Source organism: Haplochromis burtoni, unplaced genomic scaffold, assembly GCF_018398535.1.
Source record: "Haplochromis burtoni strain Fernald_Lab_line unplaced genomic scaffold, NCSU_Asbu1 Contig_5, whole genome shotgun sequence".
Taxonomy (NCBI): domain Eukaryota; kingdom Metazoa; phylum Chordata; class Actinopteri; order Cichliformes; family Cichlidae; genus Haplochromis; species Haplochromis burtoni.
The window spans coordinates 4,865,627-4,883,110 of record NW_024582366.1 but is presented as its reverse complement, the minus strand read 5'-3'; the positions used below and the strand labels follow the sequence as shown (position 1 = coordinate 4,883,110).

Here is a 17,484-nt window from a genome sequence, read left to right as displayed (position 1 = left end):
CTCTTTATTCTGGTGAAACAAACATACCCATGATGCCCCCTGTCTCCCCCCTCGGTGCAGCATCCTGTGGCGAGGATCACAACGAGTCTGTGCTGTGGGTATTTATAATGAACGAACTGGGCACACAGTGGACTGCTACGAGGGCCATGTGTGATCTGTCGAACTGCTGCCATGGGGAAGCCGCTCTGCTGTCTCTCAGTTGGGGGGCGCTGGTGTTAATTATTCATACTTAATTACCTCTTACTCTGACGAGGCTCGCGTAGCCCAGTGTGCAACCAGCTAACGGACTTCTGGGACACTATGCAGCAGAAAAACACTCACTAACACCAATATTTCAGAATATCAACTTGAGTTTTATTGTAGACTTAAAGGTCTTCTTTCTTTTAAAGAATTTCACATATACAAAAAGAATATGCTAATGAATGCACATATATTTGACCTGCTCATACACACTGAGTAATCAGCTATCTTAGCCAGTCAGCCTCGATCCACTCTGACTCTCGATGTCTTGACGGATGAATGAAAGAACAGAAGAAGAAAATTGAAGAGGGGGTGTTGAGAGGGTGTGGTGGGGGATTGAAGTTCGGGGTTAAGATGGGCAGATACCCGCACAAAGGCATACATGAATAGACACACACTCACACGGACACCGAGCTGCCTTGGGAGTGATTTTAATGACCTCCGTCACGAAAAGTGCCTGTCACTGATCTGAGCGAGAGGAGCCGAAAGGCCAGACGCACACACTCACACAACCACATGCCGCTTGTGTGCATCACCGTTTCGTACACTCACACGCAGAAAACACGTGCAAACACAGAGTCCTGAACATAGAAAACATCAGACACAGAATCGCATAAAGAGACGGGGGAACGCTAGACAGTCAACTTGGCGACTGTCATCTCGGCGACTTGATTTTACATGCAAACGTTCACACAATCATGTCTTAACACGCTTGAGGTCAACCCCATGCAGTGCCCACTCAGCCAGGCTCAGGGATTATCATGACCCTTCAAAAATTGATTATACATCAAAAGAAAAAAAAAAGAAGAAGAACTCAGGAGCCATGTCAAATGTATCCATTATACATTATTTTGGAGCAACTTTAACTATTAATGATTCTCCACAACAGCGTAATTAATGAGCTGAGAAACTAATAGTTGGCCCTACTGGGAAAACAAAATTAAGCCCCGACTGCCTTTCTTGCCTGCCCACACCCAGGGACCCACATCACATCATGAATATCAGGTTTGGGGGGTGTTGGTCTTGCCACCACACACACATACACACACACTTACACACAGACTCTTTGTGTCTAATTAAACAAGGTGATTTGCATTCATGTAACACAGATTAATATACAAGGGGGAGGGAAAGGAGGGAGGAGGATGGTACATGCCTGTGTATTGGGGTAGAGGATGAATGGGTGTGAGTGAGGTGGAGAAATGTTAAAGGGTTGGATGCTGCACAGACTCAGCCTATGATGAAAAACAAATCTTATGATGCTGTAAGTTTAAAGGATGAAAAGCATGAGAAAAAAGTCACTCCATTACAAACTGAAATTTCCAACAGTAACTGAATTTCCTTTTAACAAAAACTTTGCAGACTGTTGCAGACTGAAACTTAAACTTATTGGCAGCGTTGTCAGGTAAGGGATGTTTGTGTTGTTTCTGATTTTAGAGGCATAGACTTGTGTAACTGAATATTACATAAGACAATGACAACTGCCTACAAAAAAGCAAGCAAGAACAAAAATACAATAACAAAAATAACAAGGTGCGTGTACTGCACACGTAGCTTGATTGACAGAGGTTGACAGGAGTTGTATGGAAATGTGACAAATATTTGGGTGATATAAAGGCGGAGGCAAAAATAAAGAGAAGTGCACAAACCTGAGATTGTAAATGAAAAAGATGTGAGTAATGCAAGAGGACAATGCATATATGGAGACAAAACATTAAAAGTTCAATTTAGGTTGATTTATATTGCACCAATGCACTAATGATATTCAAGAATCACTTCACGGGGCTTCAAGGACTCTGCAGTATTCTATAAAAAAATCCCCTAAAAATCAAGGGAACCTCTGTAAATAAGCACTTGGAAACAGTGGGAAGGAAAATCTCCCATTTAGCAGGAAGAAACCTGGAGCAGCAACCTGAGCCTAGAGCAGCATAACTAATCACTCTGCCTCCCATTCTACTTTTAGAAATTCTAGGAACCACAAGTAACCCTGAAGTCTGAAATGCTCAATTAGAATAATATGGTACTATCAGGTTTTTAAGATTTGACGGGGCGAGATCATTTACTACTTTGAGTCTGAGGAGAAGGATTTTAATTTCAAATTTAACGAGCCAATGAAGAGAAGCAAGAGAAATATAGTCTCTTCTTCTTGTTCCTGTTCATACTATCACTGCAGCATTTTTGATTAAAAGTTTTTAAAGAGTTTTTACAACAATCTGATAATAAGGAGATAGTCCAACACCCTGAATGACATGTCTCAGTCAAAAATGATTCCATGATTTCTCACAGTGTTACTGGTGGTGAAAGTGGCCATCCAGAGTAAGTATCCGGTCAGATGCCATACTTGTAAGGATTTTTGGGACATTATTTGGGACATATATAATAACCTCAATTTTGTCTGAATTTAGGAGGAGAAAATTAAAGAAGATCCAGGTTTTATATCTTTAAAACATTCCTGTAATGTAACTTTTTGATTTTGTCATATGACTTCACAGCTAGATATAGCTGGGTATTATCTGCATAGCAATGAAAATGTTTACAGTGTTTTCTAATAATATTGCCCAACTGAAGCATGTATAATGTCAAAAGTATTAGTATTAGTATTAGTCTATTAGACAGATTCAAACCATTGCACCCCAATTTATTTAATACCCACAGTGCAATCTTCGTCATTTCTGGAGTAAAATATTGTAATCAGTGGTTTGAATGCTGCACAGGACAACCACAGAGATGAGTCCACACAACTCTTAGTAGTGCTGTTACTGTGCTGTGATGAACTCTAAATCATTATTGAAACTCTTTAAATAGACCTTCCTCTGAAAATGATCAGTTAGCTATTTTATAACTGCTCCAACAGTAGTTATAAGAGGAAGGTAAGAAAATTGGTTTACAATAAGCTGAGTTAGCTGGATCAAGTATAGGATTTTTTTTTATTTATACCTGTGATGAAATCCAAAGTCATTACTAGTACAAGTTAAAGGAATACTAGGTTCAACAGAGTCTGACTCTATGACAGCCTGGCTACAATGATGAAAACAAACCTGGGTTTTCCACTATCCGTGATGAACAGTAACATGTCATAGCTTTATGGAGGGCTTTTTTTTTAATAGAGTAACAAACTAGTTTTCTATGCCAAACGAAGGTCTTCTGAATCACTGAAATGCCATTTTCTCCCCAGCGTACGGGTTATCTGCTTTAGTATGTGCATTTGTGAGTTATAACCGGGCATCAAGAGTATGGATTTGTTGCCTCCTTTTTCAGAAGAGCCAGTATTCAGTCATGTACAATGCAACATTATTAACTAAATAATTATCCCATAAATTTTAATCATGGTTGTTAAGTTTAAGTAGCGGCTTTGCATTGTGTTGTGACATGTCACTGAAGAAGATACAGCTTCATTAAATCTATTTTATCCATTTAAATCTATTAGACTTTACTTTAAGTCTAATCTTTGAGTTGATGTTGAGTGAACTCATTTACATTTTGAAAAAAGCCAGTTGAGTCTAATAATAAATTAGCTGCAGTGTGAGCGCTGATATTTTCAACATATAAACGAATGTTAAAATCAGCCACTATAATTATTTTACCAGAACTGAGCATCAAATCAGATTAAAAGTCAGAAATTGGAAACAATTCTAAAAGGGAGGTTTTTCAATCAATTATAACTCTGCCTAGGTCTTTGCTTTATTATTAAAATACAGTGAAAGATTGCTGCCACTCCTCCTCTTCAGCCTGTGCTACCTGCATTCTGACAGCTCATAACTCGGGGAAGCTGATTCATTTAAACAAATGTATTCATCCTTACAAGATTTAGAAGAGAGTGACCCATTGTTTAATATTCCATATTTAGTTGTTTTGCTATTTTGTACAGTTAGAATACTTCTAAGTTTCATTTTGATTTTTAATAATTAAAATATTTTTGCTGGTATTTCATTTTTTTAAGGAAGGAAAATTCCTTTTTTGTCTTCATGTACTAAGACTCAACTTTATTTTATCACTGTGTCTGAGCGAGGGGATATCCTGAGTTAGCTATGAGGCTTTGGGGCCAAAGCTAGGCTAAAAGGCTAATGCAACCTTACATTCTGAGTTCACCTTTTTTAAATATTTGAGAGCACAACAAATGCATAAACCCAGGCACACATCATCCATAAATTCCAAAACTGACCAAACCATCATCTCCCAAGTGTCCAATGCCCCCTGTACCTCTCAAACATGTACAAACACAAGCACATGCACACTCTGAATTTTTATAGCAAGTACAATATCTCAGCAGACACCTACACATAGCCACTAAAACTCTCGAAGACATCACACATACAGCCCTCGCTGCTTATATCCTCTGATTTATGGTTGTTTAATATACAGGAATATTAAGCGTGCGTAGGTGAGGATCCCTGTCGGCTGCCGGCATATTAATGGGTCCCGCGGAGACTTGCTGACACCCTGTTTGTCATGTCGGGGCCCCGGCCCCTGCTCTGGATGCGCCCTATCCCATGCACACACATGAATACCTATGATACCTATGCATAAGTAATGGGACAGCTCCCCGGCTTCCACTGCGGATACTAGGAGGCTGATGGAAGACAAATCAGAGCGAGGAAGATGGAGACAGGGAGGAAATAAAAAATTGGAACAAGAGGGATACAAGGAAGAATATACAAACACTCAGCCGGTGCTGCTAATTTCAGCAGAGGGGCTCTTAATAAATTTACATGTTACAGAGGACTGCAATGTAAAAAATAATTGCAGTTCAAAAACCCAATTTATATTTACTAGTTCAAATACATTCTGTCCACTTTAATATGTGCAGGAAACTGTCAGTAACTTGTATTACATCATTAAGCTTTGTGTTCTTTGTGTCTGTTGAAATACATCAAGATGACAACAAAACATTATGCATCTTCTCTTTCCTTACACGGCACACAGTGGAACCAATGCTGATTTAAACTCTTAGTATCGCAAATACAACTGTTATGCCCTGTGTTTGATGTATTCTTGAAGGAAATATTAAGCAGTTCAGTGAAGCATATGATGCAAGGCAACTACTGTATTACTGAGCAAAAAAGAAAATTGCGCCAGTGGGAGCTGTTTGGAAAGGGCACGCTTCATCAGCTTTAGTGAATGACGTTCTAATGGATCAAATCTTTTTTCTTTTGATATCTTATTGAGTTACTACAGCTAGACATGCTATACAGCATGTGCCCGACCCATCGTCACCATGTTTGCTTGTGTGTTTTTCTTTCATTTTTTTGTTCTTTAATTGTAAAAATCCTCCAAAAATGAAAGAAAATGATGCATTGACTGAATGACCACAAAATAGACATTATTTACTGTACTTTTAATAAATGAGAAGAAGAGAAACACAGCTTAAATATTGGGGTTAAGATCACTCTCATCCAAATTAGTCTGATGGTTAATTGTTGGGATTAAATTTGGGGTTAATTTAATCATTTAAATGTAATCTCTGCAAGCGTTATTCTAACTGTAAGTTAGGCAGTGTTTGTTTCAGCAAACATCTTGAATTTGAACAAACTGGGTCAGAGGTAAATCACTTATCCTGCAGCAGAGGAGAATGTGATGTGTTGCAGCAATGTTTAAATTATTTCCGTCTGACGTCATTGAAATGTAAAGTTTTTTTGTTGTTGTGTCAGAACAGTCAGGACTGAGCTCTTAGTCCGGGGATAAAGTGAAACACAAGCGGTTGCATATTGTTAACTATAAAGGGCATTGCAGTAACATAGAGCAGAGTTACATTCAAATTTCTAAAAACTATTCTAACCTTGACAATAACTACATACCATAAATGTGACTGTGTAAACAGATTAGGGTTCTCACACACAGACACACAAACCTCTTTAGTGCCACCTCCATTACACTAGTCTCAAACACTGCACGGCCTAAAGTAAGGGCCCAAAAATGCAATTTAAGTCAACTTTCAAGTTTTCCTCACATTTGGTTTCCACTTGATGCCCTGAAATCACATGTTGCTGCAAGCTGCTGTGTAATGGAATGAAAAGATTGCAATAACAAAGCACATGACCCCAAACCTCCTTTTGCTATTGTACACATTCTTTCAGATGAAATGACAGCTTCTCCCTCTTGCCTGTGGCCTTCTGAACACCTTTCTTGGGCTTCTCATGAATATATGCATGTGTTTACCGGTGAGAGCTCTATGTGTGTGCAAAGTTTGTGTGTGTGTGGTGAGGGGTGTCAGCCGTTCTGCATGGGAGGTCTTTACCAGCTGTGGCAGGAGTCACCCATTGCAGCTTCTGGCCCCTGACAAAGTGCTGCAGGGCCCGTCTTGCCCCCGAGCTGAAAGTTACCGCCAGCAAAACAAATCAAACACTACCCCCTCCCCACCCTTGTCAGCTGGAAAATGACAGGCCGGGACATTCTGCCCAGCGGCCATTCACTATTAACGGCAATTAATTAAACCACACATGGCAGGTAAAGGGAGAAGCCTCCGGAAAGATTTTAGTTAGGCTGTCTTTGCTATACTTTCATCCTCTAAGGGTCTTATTTCTTTAACATATTAACTTTGCTTAGTTGCATGTGATCATTTCAGGGATCTTGGGATTTTTAATTTAGTTTGAATTTCAAATGGGTGAAGAATTTTGTCTTAATATCAAACTGAAACGAGATGAATAGCAGAACGGCTGCTTTTATTAAAAATACTGAAGCAATTTTGTAGGACCAAATCAGCTGCAACCATTGGCTTTAATGTAGTTTTTCTTTCAAAGCTGTAATGGAAAGATTACCTTCAGGCCCCTTTATTCACTCCAAATGTAATGATTTCAGAAGAGAATGCATCATCAATGTATGTGAGGGAAAACTGGCAGTTTTAAATATTATTTTTGAAAAAGCTGAACCCTCCCCTTCTTTTTGCCTGCAGTCCTGTCAGTTCTGAATGGGCATGTTTGACCAGGGTTCTGAGCCATGTTCAAATTAAACAAAGAGGCCTCAAAACGGCCAGCCAAAAGTATCATCATTACCATTCTCAGTCTGCTGCCAAGTCTAATATTTTATCTATTACTTTGCCTGGCAACTCTAAGTGCACAACGGCTACCAGATACCCCCAGCACCCCCTGACCCCGTGACAAACACTAATAAGCCATACTGGATTTCAAGGCACTGGTTTGAAATGAAAGGCTTCACTTTACAAGGTTCTCTGTATAGAGTGGCTATTACTAAGATGTTCACCGTTAAATGTTTAAATAAATATATTCCTCTCCTTTCGTACGAGCAATCATTTTGTCAGAGCACATATTAACCATCTTCTAAATAGTGGATATCTCAATGGGAGGAAATTATTCACATGCATATTGATCATGGACGAATACTTTCCACCAAAAGCTAATGTGCAGCTCAGCTGTGAATTAATGGAAAAAAGACTGGCCGTGTCATTTCACCAGAACTTGGGTAGAGGTTTTTTAAAACACCTCTGTGCAAGTCCAGAAGCACTCAACCTCCAATTTTAACTGCTCGATGTTATAATTTTTTCCTCCACAACTTTCAGAAACAGTAATTGCAAACAGGCATCATATCTTGAAAAATATATGGTGCAGCACACACAATGTAAAAAAAAAGAAAGAAAGAAAACCCCCCAGCCTGTATCTGCTTTTCCACTTCTGCAGATGTGTACTGTAACATCGAGATCATATTTTAGTGAGTAGTGTTTACTATAAAACCCCAGAATAGACTAAATATGTGGTAAACTATTCATGAAGTTGTAAAAAAACAGTACTGTATAAGTGCTATAAAAAACATCGATATTCTGAGTAAAATGTAATTTTGAAGGACTTCTGGTCAAAGCAAACCTGGAGGCTGTGTAGTGCATTCAAGTGGCTTAGATGCTGACTTGTTATAGGCAGCAGTGGAATGTAATTGCGAATACTTAACTGCAGGAATTTTGAGGTATCTTAGCTGAGTATCTCCTGTTTTACTCCTCATACAGTCCAGAAAACATAAGACAGATTATTTCTTTTTTCTCCACCACATTCATTCTATAGTTACTGGTTACTTTAAGGAGTGAGACTTTACAAGCAACACATATGATTAATGCAGAAAAGACTATTAACCACTACACATAATGCACCGCTGCTGATGCACGCTGAACACATTGCTTCCCGACAGTTTCCCATGTTTAAGCCAAAATTAAATCAAATTACAGAAGCCAAACATCAGCAAAGCTTGTAATTTCTAGTTGAGTCGATAAGCTAAACTGCGTAACACAAATATGTTTTTGTACCTTCTAGCTTCATGCCGACGGTGAGGCACTTTTGGAAGCGGCAGTATGGGCAGCGCTTTCTCTGGGTCTTGTCAATCTGGCAGCTCTGGTTCTCTATACATGTGTAACGCTTGTTGTTCTGGACGGTGCGCTTGAAGAAGCCCTGTGGAGAGAACCAATTAAGACGTCAACCCGCTTGACCCCTGCAATGCAATGGTAATTGGCCCATTCACACTCCCAGACAGATGGAGAGGGACAGACTTAATGGATACACACACACACACACACACACACACACACACACACACACACACACACACACACACACACGCACGCACATGCAAGTTTTAAAAGCTATATACCCATTGATGTGGTGCTATATAGACATGTGTAGATGCGATATATATGAAGCAGACACACTTTGAACTCTTAATGAAAACTGAGTATTTACAATTCATTTATATTCATTTAATAATTTATTTTGCTTTAAACAAAAAAAATGCTGCAGATATGCCCGTTTCACATACTTTTACTTGACAGCTAATCTTTTCATTGCATTGCAAACTACTTCATAAAAGTCAGGAATTATAATTTGTTTCCTGTCAAAATTGCATTCATATTTTCAATATTCTCTGTTCAAGTAAAAGACTCTGGGAATTACAGAGTAAGCATCTTTTCAACTCTGCACTTAATTATTGAAAAATATGAGTGCAGGAGCCCAAAAAATCCAATAAATTATATCCATAACCTAGGAGGAGAATCTGTAAACCTGGTCTTTAAAATAAAATAAAAATAAAAAAGAACCGGTGGCTATCAATATTTCACCAGACACAAATTTAATTGACAATCTGCATTGCCTGACCTGTCAAAAAAAAAGGAAAAAAAAGGCAGTGCACGCGGTTTTTGGATTATCGACTTCTCAGTGCCAAGAAATCCATGCTTCAGAGAGAACTTTCTCTCCAATTTTCCATTTAGCACACAGTGTGTGTTATAAATATCTGGACCAAAGTGGATTCAAGCGTGCTATAAAAGACACACAGTACATCGTCAGGAGAAGCCGACGACACCTCACTGAAAAGCTCCAAGTTGAGGTTCATTTGCACAGCTACAAGCAACATTTGTTGCCTTGACAAATTTACAAAATAACCAACGAAATAAATTGCGTACTAATTGACATGAAATCAAAAAAATAATCCTTCCTAGCGTGAAAGTGTATGCTGCAAAAGCATCTAAAATTCACAAAATTCATGTTAACTTGGTGTCAACTTGGTATTTCTCCACACACACACACACACACACACACACACACACACACACACACACACACACACACCAGGAAATGCAATTTACTCTTTTTCAATACAAACAGCAACTCAGAAAGAAAAACAAAATGAATTTCACTGTATTTCACTGCTTGATGTCCTCTGACCTTTTCTCCTGCTACACCATTTTTCTTTCTTGTGTCTTTCTGTCTCACTTGATAAATTAAAAAAAAACATCCCTTTGAATGTTTGATATGAGCGCCGTGCATCTAAGCACTGACCTCTAATTTGTTGTTTGTAGTTTCAGCATTTTCAGGTCATTCCTCTGTGCTCAAACAGCTACCCCCCCCCTCCCCCCAAATAAAAAAACACAAAAAGAGCTGTTGACTAATGTAGCCCATTTCATTGTTCACTTATTTTTACTTCAACAAGAAGGTACCATTTTTACTTTATGCATGCTGGTGTGTATGAACTGAAAGTGTCTGTGTGCATGGATAAAGGGGGATGTGTGTCTGTATTTGCATGTACACTTGTTGAGTGCAAAGGTGGGTTTAGGGATGTGGTAAATCAATTGGGGATAAGAATCTGTATGTGTGTGTGCGTGTTGGGGAATCTTTCTTTTTCTGTGTGTGTGTGTATGTGTTGTGTATTTGTGTATCTGTGTGTGTCAGCTCAAATATGGAAGCCAAAGCAAAGCTCAAAAAAATGTGACCCTGATAACGAGCGTTATTCACAACTTTGCTCCTGGGGCTCAAAGGGTGGAAGAGGAGAGCGGTGCAGGCTCGAGAAAAATTATGACATTACTTCAAAATTACAAAAATTACAAAAATTAAAGGAAATATTTTATTCTGATAGTGCATAAGAAAAAAAGAATGTCGTATACGTAAGGCCGAGACTACAATGTAGCTGCTCTGTTTATCCAGCTTTGTTCAGGAGACACAATGGATATGGATCGCTCTGCCTATCTAACAGAGTGTGTTTAATGTCAAAATGAATCTGTCGAGCACCGGTGATTATACTTTTAACGGGACAGGCTGCCTTCATTTTAGAGATAATCAATGACAAGCTTCAGGTGAGTATCAATATTATTAATGTTTCAGCAAGCATACACAGCACTTTATCAAAGACCTCTTCATCTGCATCGTGCGTGCTTCCATACATGCACGGCAGAGTGTTTCAGCCAAACTGGAAAATGTGTGGACTGGCTGTCCTGCGTGAGCCTTCGCTGAGCCTGAAAAGCAGCAGAGATGCCACTGACTGCTCCCTTCAAGCAAATGCTTAGCATTTCAAGGTCATAATATGGGATAAAATCTATAACATCTGCTTTGAATAATGACCACATAGGCAAGAAATGTGCACTAGCACATCATTACTGAGGAGCTGCAATTTTACACTGAATAGTGTTAACACAGAGACATTTGTCTTAGCTTAATTTTGTGCTGACAGCTTTACTGGTTGAGGGGGAAAAACTTGGGAAATGCCTGTTTGCTCTGCTGAGGGGAACAGTGGAAAGATGCAGAAGGAGACAAATAGGTTGTTGATAGATCTCAAATTAAGCTTTAACAGTTTGATTTGCGTAGCTTCATTATTAGCCTGCACATGGAAACGTCGTGCTGTTGAGGTCTTAATGAACTTGTGATGAGAGTTTTAGACAGCAGGGTGCAAGCCTGTGCAAACAGAAACTCTATTGTACGCTTTCCTTCGTGGGTTAAAGCCCCCCCACCACACACACGCACACCTCCTGTGGTTGGTGGTTGCAAAGAAAAAAAACAACAACATAATAATTTGCAAACACTCTTTGCCTGCTTTTGAACTCCAGTGTCTTTTCCAAGCCGTTCCACACTTTACAAAAATCCTCTGACACTCACAGGAAGAGTTTGTTAGATCAACTGTCACAACAATATTTGACCCCTGGCCTCTTTACTGTTGGTTTTCCTGCAGTGTTAATGGTGAGGAGCTGAAATGTTGCTCTAATATTACACTTGTTGCAAATCATTCTTTAAAAAAAATCTGCTTAAATGCTTGGCATGCAAAAAAAGAGAGAGAAGGACAGAAATGACACCATCCAGATAAGCAGTTTTCTTCACAGTGGGTAGCCCATAGTATTTAGGAAAATGGCTGACACAAGAGGAAGTATAATATCAGAGAGCGCATTAAACTCATGAAGACCACAGTTTAGTCTGTGTAAGCCTCATAGTGACACATGTTGATGCCCTACAGGGACTTCAGAGGCTAATACAAATAACTGGACATATATAATTGCATGACACTGCACAACGATAGACAAGAGTGCACTTGAATATTTTATACATCGAAGCAGTTAATCAGAGGTCACCACAGGCACACAGTACCATGCACACTTTATGTTAATAGGCAACTTCTTGCTTAAATCGTGCAGCATTTGTTTTCTATTTAGGGAATTGGGGGCACCAACCTTGCAGCTTTCACAGGTCAAAAGTCCGTAGTGATACCCTGAAACCTTGTCTCCGCACACGGGACACATCTCGTCCAGGTCTTCGTCATATGAGTAGTCCATCATTTTTAACTGAGGGGCTGGAGGAGGACACACGGAGACACATACACAGAGAGAAGTCTATTTCAGTGCCGGGGAATCTCTTTTCCAAAAAAGCCCTCTTTCATCCATCCATGGATGAAAGAGGGTGCGGAATCGCGCGGGGCAAATTAATGCGATTTTTCAAAGTTCTCGAAGACTTTTTTTAAGGTTAAATTTGAGGAGCAAAAAACGACGAATAGTAGCTTTTGGATAGAGCTGAGAGGACGCGATCATTTATTACTCCCTCTTCCTCTGCTCTTCTACATCCGTCTCAGACAGGAGCCAAAATAATAATAATGATAATAAAAAGAAGCTCATGAAAGTGAGCCTCATACATATGCAATATGTATCCGAGTCGTGAAATCGCTGGGGGAAATCGAGAGATATTAGACTTAAGGATTGGAGGAGAAAATGTTACCGCCCACAGACAAATGAAGACACAGAGAAGCCCTTATCTCTGCAGGCGAGGGAGAAAAAACCCCCATCCAAACCCAACTTGAACCAACATTATTTTTCTCTATTTAAGAATCAGCCACAGTACTACAGGCCATTTAATTTTATTTGCTTTATATTGGTACACACATTTTATGTGGAGCTGTGCGCTGCATTTTAAAAGTTCTCAATTCATAATTTTCCTGGTTACCGAGTTTTAGCCATTATTTATACTGAAGAGAAAATAATGACAAACGCTGGAAATAACTAATTATGTAATTTTAAATAAAGGAGGAAAAGCATAAAAATTCCCTCACCTTCCTTGCAGATTTTCCTCCTTTTCTCTCCCCCCCTCTCTTTTTTTTAAAATATTTAGATCTTAATAGTCTACATACAAATACGACTATTTCTGAGGTGTCTAGCCCTCTTTGCCCTGTTAGAAATACCCACCTGCATAAGTCTCTGTGTGTGACAGCGCTACAAGCAAACGGGCATGCTGACTTTTACAACAGTTACAAAAGTCTTTATGGCACTAATCATAAAAAGCAGGCAGGATCAAAAAGGAAACCACAGTGGATATGGCTGTAAAAGTGGAAATATTTTGTCAACTACGCCTTCCAATGCCTTTACATGGGCTATTAGTACTGCTCGACTTCAAAATCCACTCATCTGCTCTCTCCGAGACCTATTAATTAGACATGATTTCTAGTTTGTTAGCGCGTTGCCCTGCTGGGATCAGCGTATCCCAGCTGAAGCAACAAGTTCCACCAAGCTCCGTTTTTTCCCTTTTCTTTTATTTCCTTCCACAGAAACTCAAAGCAAGCTCGATTTTCGAACTTTCTTCTGCGTTAAAGCGCAAGAATGACACGATTTTAAAGGCCTGTTCTTACGACGTACCGCAGGTGCATTTTGGACGCCTTTTCAAAAAGAAAAAAAAAACACTATCCGAGCCCTGGTTGCAGTTCTGAAGTGATGACGCAGTGGAAAGGAAATAATAAATTAAGATATCCGAGGGGTGTCCGTCCTGAGGCCGACAATAATGAATATTTATTTTACAGGATCCTATCCAAATATTTTCTTTCTTTCAATTGTCATTGCTATGGTGTTTCCATTATTTTGTACAGTGAATTTCGCCTTTTAAGGAGCTCTAACAGCACATGACGCGACGTTATGCCTGTAATTATAGTCCAAATAGTGTTTTTTATGCACAGACAAATTGAATATATTTCAGCACCTCGTTGTATAACTCACAGACGCAGGTGAATGCATACAACGTCTGCCCAGATTACCTCCAGAAACACATCGGCCCGACCGTCAATCATTTACTGTCCACTTGCTCATAAAATAACAAAAGACAAAACAAAACAAACCAAAAAAGCCAACGTCCTCCAATTGTCAAAAAAACAAAACAAAACAAAAAACCTCGTGATTCTAAAAGAAATTCATTTCAGTCGGAGCTTCCTTGTTTTAGCTGCCTGTAAAAAAAAACAGTTGGGGTAAAATAAGAAAAAAGGTAAAAGGGCTGGCAAACAAGCCACTCCTTGTTTAAAGTGAGAATACGTTATCAATATCTTATAAACCGAGAGCGGGCTAATTGATTGTCCGGTTATACTGCCGTGGAAAGACATGCTGGAAATGATCAGGGTTACATGAGTTTAACTTGCCATTGAGGTCAGAATTTCTTCAAAAAATCTAGCTGCTTAATGTGCAGCCTACTGTGAAGATCAAGAAAATAGATTTTTACGGCATGCCACTGGGAATTTAAATAATTATGCTCATTCTGAAAAAAAATGCAGGGGTCCTAAAATTTGCTCTTCATTTTTTTTTTTAAATGACACCGATTTCGAACATCTGAAGGCCTTACGCAGTTCTCCTCGAATGTGAGATAAAAACCTCCAACAACAACAGTTTAAAGCTTACAAAAAAGATTTCACACTACAGCATTAAAGCAACATCTAAAACATAGTGATTTAGTTTAACTTTATTTTGCAGCTGTATTTCATTTGAGAGTAGAATCAACTTGGCTGTACTACGAGAGAAAGCTATTGCGAAACTACGTGTTGGCACACATTACCAAGCTCTTCTTTACCGTTTGTAAAATCAATAAACTAGCTCATAATTATTTTCTTCTTGGGTAAAAGTTTGCTGTCCTTAGTCAAATATTTTAATCTTAATCAGACACTCCAGTTTTGCTTCGACATCAACAACTCTTCCACAGCAGTTTTCTTTAGAAACAAAACCACGAGCAGGTTTGAGATATTTCTTATTCTGCTAAGAGAAAGTCATCTGTTTCATTCTAAAATCAGAGAAATAAAAAAAAAGAAAGAAACAAACAAGAAAAAGTTACATTGACAGAATACCTCTGCTCTGTTTCTTGCTTTTTACGCGCTGCTGCCGCTCGCTCTAAGCGTGAATGACAGGTAGGTACCTGTTTGACCGCGGGCCAAACTTAAAAAAAAAGTGCTTCCAAGTTGAAGTGGAAGAACATTATCGAAGCCTTTTGGAGATCATGTTGAATGATAATAATAATAATAATAAACCCCCCTAGCAATTACCTGCTAAGTTCGTGGAATCAACGCGTTCGTGGATTGGCGTATGACAGATCGGTAACTGTTCCTCATTATAAGAAAAAAAGGTAACGAATACAATCATGTACATTTTAGTGAGTACACTCTCAGCCGGAAAACGCTCCACGAAGACAGCGAAGTGGAAGCTTCGGGCAGACTACCGAGATTCAAATGAATGACAGTTCTTACCCTGCATGTTCCTTGGCATGTGCCCCTGTTCGCCATACGATCGAGAGAGTCCCAGGGATTCAGTCTCGAATTTGGGCAGCATGACAGCACTGCCGGCCTGAGATAGAGACTCCGCACCGCACGGCGGGACACCTGGACGTCAGAGACAGGCGTTCGCACAAACACCCCCCGAAAGACTGTCCCGAGCGACTTCTACCGTCCTATTTCTTACTTTATAATTCTCTTTCACTTCCAATTATCAGGCAATGCTCCAACGATAAAGCCAGATTAAGACTTTTTCTAAACAACAGGCTTGCATAGCCTGTGTGTAACGCTGCTTTGACTTAGCTACACTGATTTAAAAAAATATTAAAACGCATTTACGCAAAAAAGAAAGGAAAAATCTCAGAAATAACGCAGGAGAAAACGGAGTGATTCCTTCTAAACTAAGTAAGAAGCACTTTCGCGAAGAGTTAGGGAATCACTCTGCACTTAAGAAAACAGCACAAGGTCCGGATTAGAATGCGATGGTAAGTTTCCCTTTATCTTTTCCAAAGTCTTTAAAGCGCGTCAGCCATTAATGTGAGACTGTCAGTGTAACTTTCAGCCTTGAGCAGACAAGCACGAGCCGCCGGGGCCGCCCTCTCCTGTGCGTAAAGTCGGATTCGGTGAGTCGGTCGGACTGTCTGGAGATGTGGAGACCTCTCCTCCTCCTCCTCGCGGCTTTGTTTACTCCGCTCTCTCCAATCCGAGACGCATGCGGTCGTCTGACATCATCTTCCTCCGATCCAATCAGGAAAGAAGACCGGGAAACATCGCCTCAAACTCTCCAGGTCCATCTCTCCAAAATCTCATCTATTTAATCCCGTTAATGACGGACTTTAAAAGCGGAGGGAGAACAAGGAAATCAAGAGAAGTGATGCAACTGTAGTGAGATCACCGACTGCGTCTGGGCGCACGGAATGCAAATACAAAGCGCAAGGTATGTGGATCAGAGCGCTTTAGCACACGCACGCACAGGGAGCGTGAGAGCGAGCGTTCCTATATGCTAAGTAATTTTTTCATATATATATACAAACTTTAAAAGATGAACTATTGTGACAAAATTATACTCTTTCCTTCTGCTTTTCTTTCTTCTCTCTGTGTGTCTGCGCCCGTGTGTGCGTGTGTGACCACTCCATCTTAAAATACAGGTGAGGACATTGTAAATTCTCCATAAAGCCATATAAATTTCATGGAAAACTCGAGCATCATCGGCCTCAGGCTTGAAATGACCTCACTGTCTAATCAAATCGCCCCCTTTATGCAATAAATTATACCTTTGCTTCTGAATCATTAACAGTAATTGGCTGAGCGGGGATCAATTAGTGATCTGACGTCACTGCCTTTCAAATTAAATACATGCAAAAAAGAATTACACTACAGCATCCCCGTAATGCCCCACGACCACAATCACAAAAAGCTTGTGTAACTTATTTTAGTTCGCAGACCACAGAGAAATATCCAACTTTTGAATCAGGTAGAAGTCTAAACTATTTTCTGTCGCGTTAAGGAAACGATCTGGATTCCTGTTGTCTGCGCATGTCTTTTAGTGAGTTACTAAACTCGGAAAACGTTATTGTTTTAAAGCACCGTTATAAAGGATCGCCACAAAACCTTTACTTCCCGCAGGTGCGTATGTACTACTCCAAAATCTGTTTGGGGCTTTCCTAATCACTGCTGTGGGTAATTTAGTCATGAGGAAAATTGACATAAAAGTGATCCACATCATTGAATGGCAGAATACCGTCACTTCAAAACATTCATGAAGCCAAAGTGTTTGTGTGGAAATGGCGGCGGTGTGTTTTTATGAGTGAGGGAGACACGGAAAATCACCAGACAAATCTGACGAACATAAAAGGGTTACAGAGGGCACACACACACACACACACACACACACACACACACACACACACACACACACACACACACACACGTTTCAGTACCCACAGCTAATGGTAATGTTAAGACTTTGTCATCTCTGAAAGAAAAATATTT

At 39.7% G+C, this 17,484-nt stretch overlaps 1 protein-coding gene across 1 annotated transcript in view; it reads right to left on the bottom strand.

Annotated features, from left to right (window-relative positions):
• Nucleotides 1–16,143, bottom strand: part of nr5a2 (nuclear receptor subfamily 5, group A, member 2) — a 67,206-nt gene extending 51,063 nt beyond the window's left edge. The window contains exons 1-3 of the mRNA XM_005920915.3: nt 15,469–16,143; nt 12,161–12,279; nt 8,486–8,627 (exon numbers count right to left, since the gene is read on the bottom strand). Of these exons, the coding sequence (XP_005920977.1) occupies nt 8,486–8,627; nt 12,161–12,279; nt 15,469–15,550 (343 nt within the window). The 5' untranslated portion in view covers nt 15,551–16,143. The remainder of the gene's footprint in view (nt 1–8,485; nt 8,628–12,160; nt 12,280–15,468) is intronic.
• Between the last annotated feature and the right edge of the window lie 1,341 nt (nt 16,144–17,484).